Source organism: Lampetra planeri, chromosome 12, assembly GCF_965212315.1.
Source record: "Lampetra planeri chromosome 12, kcLamPlan1.2.h2, whole genome shotgun sequence".
Taxonomy (NCBI): Eukaryota; Metazoa; Chordata; class Hyperoartia; order Petromyzontiformes; family Petromyzontidae; genus Lampetra; species Lampetra planeri.
The window spans coordinates 7,887,325-7,896,114 of record NC_136118.1 but is presented as its reverse complement, the minus strand read 5'-3'; the positions used below and the strand labels follow the sequence as shown (position 1 = coordinate 7,896,114).

At 45.0% G+C, this 8,790-nt stretch overlaps 1 protein-coding gene across 1 annotated transcript in view; it reads left to right on the top strand.

Moving 5' to 3' along the window:
• Window positions 1-223: 223 nt before the first annotated feature.
• LOC144721616 (V-type proton ATPase subunit B, brain isoform-like) overlaps window positions 224-8,790 on the top strand; it is a 40,781-nt gene continuing 32,214 nt past the window's right edge. The window contains exon 1 of the mRNA XM_078599399.1: window positions 224-620. Coding sequence (XP_078455525.1) covers window positions 512-620 — 109 coding nt within the window. The 5' untranslated portion in view covers window positions 224-511. The remainder of the gene's footprint in view (window positions 621-8,790) is intronic.

The window sequence follows — 8,790 nt, the reverse complement described above, 5'->3', positions numbered from 1 at the left end:
GGTCTCCAGCAGCAGCAGCTGATTGCTATCTCTTGCTGCCAGTTTCACCCGGCCAGAGCGGTGGCTGAAGAGACGCGGCGGTGTTTATAGTTGTGAGCCAGGCGCGGGGCAATGTTTAACCCGTGTTTACTGCGCACATGACCGTCGGCTGATGGTGAGAGGGGAGTGGGGGTCGGGCTCACGGTTGCAACGAGTGGGTGGGCGAGCGAGCGAGTTCGCTGGCTAGGGCTCGAGGACTGGCTCAAGGTAGACGCGTCTGGTTTCGTGGCAGGTATATTAGGCAAGTCCGCACAGGTTAAAGATACACGCACTACACGCGACCCCCTTTTCCTTCTTCTTCTCGACGTCTCGTGGCCCCAGTCCAGTTCATTCACACCGCCACATTTCCTTTCTAACGCTTCATTGCGTCGGCGCGTCGCTGTTGTAGAGGTAACGTCGGCGCGCCGTTGGTCGTCTTCATCATCATCGTCGTCGTCATCGTCGTCGTCAGCAACGTGGTCGTGACTTCACCATGCCGGGCAAGCACGAAGCGAGGCTCGCGGGGAATGGAGCCGCCGCCGCCGCGGCCAGAGAGCACGTGCAGGCCGTGACGAGGAATTACATCTCGCAGCCCAGACTGAGTGAGTTCGCTGCGGTGGCGAGATGCAGTGGCGTAGCTAGGATATTTTGCGCCCGGGGACGAACTATAAAATTGGCGCCCCCCCCCGTTTAATCACATGCCAAAATGTAATTACATGACATGTCGGCTGTGTGTGGCGGGATATATAAACTTTTAGGTTGAGGTGTAGATGTGTGCAGTAGTTCCAGGCTGCCGCGCCCGCCGCAATAAGTTATAATGTAACGTTGTAAGCCTCATTTTGGCGCCCCTTTACCTTGGCGCCCGGGGACATATGTACCTCCCCTGCCCCCCCCTACCTACGCCTCTGGCGAGATGCTAACGACCTCACCTGGTATACACGCGGTCGCGGTGTTCGCTGTTCGACACTGACGCCTGTATATTTGGTGGATTTAGACACATGCCTGGCTGCTACATATGACCGCGTGAGAAAGTAACTTCGTTGGGCTATCATTTGCGGTCAGCCCACTTCTGAAAAATGGCTCAGTGGGCCTTACCTGGTAAGAACAATAGGTTTTGTTTAGTTAGCACTGTGCAATGTTATCTTGGTCAACGATGACTGAGAGTGGACGACTAATGGCCGAGCGTGACGACGACCCAACAGAGGGAACAGCGATGAACGGGAGTCTGAATGAACGCGCAGACGAAGAGAAGCTGGTCGCATTATTTGAGACCGCAGTCCATTGAGGAGGCTGACCAAACATTGTGTGTATGTACTGTACTGTGTCATACTGCTATTTAAAAATAATATACGCCTCGTATGGCTGGTGGCTGGGGCGACTTTGCACCCAAATAAAAACTCGATTCATCTTCTTGGTTCTTTCGGTAAAGTCACGTAGAAGGGAAGTAATACAATAATAAAAAATAAAACATAATAAAATAATACAATAATTCTCACAACGTAGCCGAAACGTCATGATAATTATTTTATTATGTTTTATTTTTATTATTGTATTACTTCCCTTCTACGTGACTTTACCGAAAGAACCAAGAGGATGAATCCCTGCAGTCACGAAAGCTTTAAATCGAAAAAAACTCGATTGTTCGTGGCTTGCCGGCCGTTGCCACCGAACAGACTGGCTAAACGGGATTTCCCGTGTACGAGATAAGCGTTGAACCGAAACAGCGGAAGAAGTTCGGATAACGAATAATAGCGCCACCAAAGAGGTGGGAGTGACGAAATACAGAAAACTGACCACGGTTAATTTTAAATTGCTCTAAGTTGACAATATGTTCACCTCGTAATGTAATTATTTCACCGGAATATTTTTTTAATCGTCGAAAGTAAATAAAATAACGTATATCTTCGCATTTTGTTATTACGTTTAAAACAGATTACTTTTATTGCTCCGATTACAGGATTGTGAAAAGAGATTGAAAATGATAGCTGTCTCAAATTTGTTGTTGTTCTCTATTGATATAAAATAAATATTAATTGAGTAAACTGATTGGCTGACCAACCTGTGGACTGAAATGTCACAGAGGTCGGGGTTGACAATGACTTATTCAAATAAAAAAATACCAATCAAACAATTGTACGGGATGGGGCTTTGGTAAGGGCGTCACACGCACCACTGATGCCTTCCCAGGTTCGGGCCCAGGTGAGGGTTAAAGCTAGAGGTGATCTGATACCACTGCCGCAACAGGTACTCATTTTTAGAATGAGTCTCGGCGAGGCTCATGTTCAGCTCTGATATCACTCGCCACTGATGTTAGACGTGGCCAGGAATCGAACTCGGGTCAACGTGGTTGTAGCTGCTCTTTCCAAAAACAAAGCCACAAGTCAACGTATGATCTCTTTGCTAAGATTTAGTCATGCGGCTGCTGACATCTCCGCTGATGACCCCAAGCCAGTGGTGGAGATTTCACATTCCCATGCAAGAGATCATCTTCTTCGCACATCGTGGTACTGACCTCACACAAAGTGGTACCGATTTTATCGACCAATGACGCATTATTAGGCGAGTTGACCCTTGATCGGCGTTTGAACTCGCGACCTTCCAATTGTTGAGTCTGGCGTTCCAACCATTGTGCCACTGGACCAATTAAGAGAACCATGGCCAATTGCACGGTAATGGAATGACAGCACGTGACCCAGCCTAACCCATCACGAAACTTAACAGGACTCATCACCACTGGTATTCGCGCTTGTAGGGTCTCTTGTAGCTTTTACACACGAAAAAAAATGCGATATATAAAAGAGCCAATGTTATCCCCGTGTTTAATGCATATGTCTTCGCTATGCTCCGTTACTTATTCTAAAAGCACCCCAATACTGTACTGCAGAGTATAGTCGGTGTGCTTGTGTGTGCGTGCAATATGGAAAGGCGGTCGTGCAGTGGTTAGGCACCGTGCTTATTGTCCTGGTGACTTGAGTTTTAATTCCCGGCTATGGCTAACATCGGTGATGAGTGATATCCTGAATCGGCTCTGGCCCTGTGCCAGGCTTGACCAACCCACAACCGACCAGCGTGGTGAAGTATGGTCAAATAAAACCCCCATGGCCGGGGCAGCGTGGTGAGGGCTTCATCCAGCAGTGCACTGACCAAGGGCAGTAAATTATGATTTATTTTAGTGTGAAACAATGTTCAGCTTATTTATTACGTTTGTTTATGTGCACTGTAACTAGACTTCATACACTGGTTAACATCATTCACTTTGTAAAATAGTTTACGTGAGATTAAAGGTTATACTGTACTTGAATAGCTGACTTAGGTATTTGCAAGTTTAATAAACTTACAAACACATTTCATTTTACAACCTATCAGCACTCCCTGGTGCTGTTAAAGCATGTATGGGTATTAATTATTAATGTGTATCATTTTATGGAACAGTCGGGTGGAGTGGTGGCGCAGTGATTAGCTCACTGCACTCGAACCCAGCTCAGTTCAATTTCTGGGCATGGCTGCTGTCAGTGGCGAGTGATAGCTGAACGGGTCCTGGGCCGTCTCTGCTTTCACTAACGCACACTGACCACCGTGGTGAAGTATGGTCAAATAACCCACACGACCGACATGGTGAGGGGAGGTCTTCATCCAGTAGGGGATTAACAAAGCAATGAGATTATTTTTGTGTGTTCTACGTTTGTAAGCTTATTCAACGATTGTTTTGTCTGTTGCGTCTTGACATAGGGCTGTAATTATAATTCATATAATTAATTATTGTCAATCAGTCACCAGAAAAAAAATTTTGTTGAAGTTGTCCTACACTGTATGCAAAAATGGGTGGTTTAAAATGTAATGTGTTGTTTTTACATCTTGAGTTAAGCCCACCCTTATAATATTAACAAGCGCAGTTCCCATATAAGCAACACGTCATTACACTCTACTTGTGGGGAAAAGGCAAAGGGCAACGTTTCACACAATCACACTCCTTCGAATATAAGCAGACCACCCAGCCTTGCCCCGGTGGGGGTGTGCTTATATCCAGCTCACACGAGCACATCCAAAAAAATCGTGGATTTGTTTTTTGCTCTGGCTTTCTCTGGATGTAAATCTGCAACCACCGATGTGGCAGATCCGTGGGAGGGCGACGTAGTTGGGGGTAATCAACCCCCTTTGGTTAAGACCTCTGATCATTGGTATTGTATTGACATCTACTCGAGAAAATGCATGTAATATGCAATGTTTGACATTGCTGGATTGCCCCCCCCCTCCCCTCCCACACTTTGAAGGCATTCCATGGTTTGTTCGGTGGGGTTATTGGTTGCTTGGGCCAGTTTTGCACAGGATTGTGTAAATACATGCGAGAGGGATCCGGCCTCGTCTAGATCTGTTCTTCAGTCAAATGGGAAAAAAGCTGGTTTCAACCAAACCGTGCCGGGAGCTTCTCACTGCTGGCATCATCTACTCGTGGGTTAAAGGTCACATTTTCTGCAGAGAGTTACGTTTGACACGCAATAAAGCAACCTCTGTTCTATCTGCACGTCAAACATTTGTTTCAGTCCTGTAACTTTCCATAGAAATGTTAATCCAGCTTCATTTGCTTAAATAAGTAAATTCTAAAACTGGTATCAACATGTTAGGTCCCATCAGCAGAGTCAAGCTTATTCAACAAATACTGCGGGGTCACCTAATGGAGCTCTGTTCAACATAACAAGTAATGTGATCAAACCACTGAATACTTTGAGCATTGCCCTGGATCATTATGATCAACCATGTAAATAAATAGATGTCCGTTTGTCTCAGCACATAAACATCGTCCACAAGTATTATATTCCCTATGACTCTCAATAACAACACATGGAGAGCTTATTTTAAGAAATGTTTCAACTCTCCCCATGAAGCTCAAGATGCTTGCTGATGTATAGTATTGTCGCCTAGACGCACAGATGTATAATACTAATGGTAACAAGAAGCACGCCGACTTTTGACAAATCTACTGCTCGCAATGTGGCAGTCCTCTGTTAACCTTACAAACGGGCAATGTCACAATGACCTGTGGGCTCGCGTTCCTTTGTGAGGATGTACACCCAGAGTAAAGCCAGATAGTCCACCTCAGCTCTGCTTGCTAACCCGTTCTCTCACTTGCAATAGAACACAAAGAAGTAAGGCTCTGTATTCTTGGTTCTTTCGGTAAAGTCACGTAGAAGGGAAATAATAAAATATTGTTTTATATTTTTATTATTTCTTTCGGTAAAGTCACGTAGAAGGGAAATAATAAAATATTGTTTTATATTTTTATTATTTCTTTCGGTAAAGTCACGTAGAAGGGAAATAATAAAATATTGTTTTATATTTTAATTATTTCTTTCGGTAAAGTCACGTAGAAGGGAAATAATAAAATATTGTTTTATATTTTTATTATTTCTTTCGGTAAATTCACGTGGAAGGGAAATAATAAAATATTGTTTTATATTTTTATTATTTCCCTTCTACGTGACTTTACCGAAAGAACCAATAATATGAATCCCTGCAGTCACGAAAGCTTTAAATCGAAAGTAAAGCTCTGTTGTTCATCTCCAAATTATGTAGCTTGTCATAGGTATGGCATGACACTTGAGCCACATCTTAGCTCATTATTATTATTTTTTTTGTAAATAAATCACCAAATAAATGTCATCAATAAATAACATGTTATACTCTTTGATTCTTTCGGTAGAGGCACGTACATAGAAAAATAAATAATAGATCACGACGTTTCGATTGCAACAACAAGCAATCGTCTTCAGGTGATAAATGGAAACAAGCCGCTGTGACGGGGCATTGTGTTGATCCGAGAGGGGGAGGGAGGGGAGGGAGGGGAGGGGCTGCCGTAACGGGCGAGAAGGTGGGGGTGAAATTCAAAGAGGGGGCAAGGTGAGAGAGAGAGAGACAAAAAAAGAAAAAAGATCAAACTTAGCAAACTTAGAAATGTCATGCAACTCAGAGAGTCGGCCACCACAACGGTTAACACTTTACCTGGTTGATCAACGTCCTTCCAAAGATTGCAAAAATTTGCATCCATCAATCCATCAATTGATGGATGCAAATTCAAGATTAAATAACATGTTACTTCAGCATGCTAACTAATTAACTAACTAACCGCATCCGATGCCAGTGCAGTGGATGTGATTGTGTAGTTGCCCACTTTCTGTCCACGGCGAGTTTAAGCCTCGACTTATCGTTTTGCTAGCAGTTGCCGTGATGGCGACATGTTGAATCTCTCGCCTTGTATGCAGGAGGTCGTGGGTTCCATCCCGACCCTAACACCTGTATGTTTGGAGTTTGTGTGTGTTCTCCTTGTGGTCATGTGGATTTTTCTCCCAGTCCCCTGGTTTTTCGGCTGCTCTAAATTTCCACATTATAAGCCACTTCGTTGGGCTATCAATTGTGGACAGGTCGCTTCTGAAAAAGAGATATATAATTCAGTGGGCCTTACCTGGTGAAATAAAACAAATACGGTCACCTGGAACACTCTTCCTGTTGATATTAGGAAGCCACTGCAGCTATGCACTTTAACAATTTGATTACAAACTCATTTCTTCAGACCTGCTTGTTTTGTGTTTAGTTTGTTGTCCATCCCCGACACTTCCGATTAACACGGTTGGCTATGTACGGTGCGAAAGAAGTTCAACATACATACATATTAGGGACATGTCACTTCTGGGCTTGTTTTGATCACACCAGCATTGGCAGTGGCTCAAAGATAGACTTTGTTGAGTGGACGTGAGACGACATGGGGGGAGAGGATGAAAGAACGTGGTCTTGAAAAACACGCGAGCTGAAGGGTAGAAAAGTGGAAATGAGTACTGTCCTATTAGCGCATGCACTTACAATAATACAAAAAAAACTAAGGAATGTCAAGTATTGGTGTGATAATTGGAATAACGAGGCGGTTACAATACATGAACACGTTAATATGCAGGAGGATGATTCTAGATTTGATGCTTTCGTGACTGCAAGGATTCATACTCTTAGTTATTTTGGTAAAGTCACGTATCAAGTGAACTTCTCTGGGACTTCTCTTCACTTGATACAGATATTTTGCTGTGACAGTTTCACCTGAAGACGGAAGCTTGTGTTGCCTCCGAAACGTCGTGATTTTATTGTTTTATTTTTATTAATTTTAATTTCATTTTTTACCTACGTGACTTTACCGAAAGAACTAAGAGTATGCAGGAGGCTGGTATGGTGTTGCTCCATAGCAAATTATAGTGGAAAATGTAAAATTGATTTTTTAGATAAACAACAACAAAAATTGCCTTTCATGCGTCAGTAACACGCATTGTGTGTGGGCAAAATAGTAAATGCAAGCTACGTTAATAAATACACTTATCGTGCAGTTTACGTAATTGCCAATCAACTGGCGTTAAGTAATAATGATTCGTGTGGAGCGTGGCACAGCGGTTAGCGCACTGCACTATGAACCCTGGCAACTTGAGTTTGATTCATGGCCAAACATTAGTGGTGAGTGATACCTGAACTACTCCTGCCACTCCCCCCCCCACTTACCAACCGTCACTGAACAACATAGCGAAGTATGGCCAAATAGCCCCTATGACCAACGTGATTTTGGAAGGCCTTTATCCAGCAGTGGATTGACAAAGGGTCTTTTGTGATGGTCACTGTGAATAGCAATAGCACAATGCTTGCATCGTTCTGGTATATACATACTGTGCGCAACAAGCTCACCACGTGTTTCTGGGAAACATTCGCTGATGCGAGTTAAATTCTAACTGATCGTGTTTTTTTTGTCATAATCACTAACTCATCGACTTGAAGATAAACCAGTGAATGGTAGGCCGTTCCAGCATTGTATACTCGTCATTCAATCGCTGGCAGTCAGGCAGTCGCCTCCTCATCACACATCTACCACTGCTACCCCATGGTTCTCGCGAACTTCACTCATTGATTGCTCCACCCACGTTGAGGACTCGGTCTGTCAGTTTCATCTCCTCCACACCGTCTCCAACCAGGCTTCTCCTTTCTTTGCACTGCCGCAAATTCCCTCCCGTAATCTCTGCACCCAAAGTTGTCGTCATATTTCGTTCGATTCAAGAGACTTCTTTCGCCCTAACCCACGGCAACTTTAACCGTTGCCGCTCGTTGCACTTCAATCGCCTCTTTTGTGCCTTCGGTTTTCCGCGCTCAGCAACCCTTACAAATCAACAAGCGTGCGTGTTCGCATTGGGCCACACACACACTGCGGTCGTGTTCAACTCCTGGCGCTGGTGTGACGGCACGGCTGAAGCCATTATTCGCGCCTTGTCAAGGGCAAGTCCTAACGGTCAGCCGTGCAATTTGAAAGCCCGCGGTGACTTGCGGTTCAACATAAATGGAGGGGGGGGGGGGCTTGTTTGTCCCGTGCTCTGCAACTGACAGGGAGAAAAAAACGGACTCTTGTGTGTCTCCCTTCTGTTGTTGCTGTGTTAAGCCCATTAATGACTCCACTAACCCTTGAGCACTTCACGGCTGTTTTCACACTCCCGCAAGACCCAGGCAGTTTTGTCCGAGTGACCGGCTCCCAATTAACATCCCCAGACACAAAGGCTCGCGAGCTAAGAGTGGGTCGGGGTCATGTCAGGGCTGCCGCTCCCCCCCTCCTGCTACTCCTCACACCCCGCGATCCCCCCCCCTCTCCAGCCGCCGCCCCCCTCGGTCCCACCACCCCCCCAAAGCCCCGCCCCCTACCAGTGCTCCTCTGCGCAGATTCCTGCAGCGTCTGGTGCAATGCTCATCATTTTCCACCACACT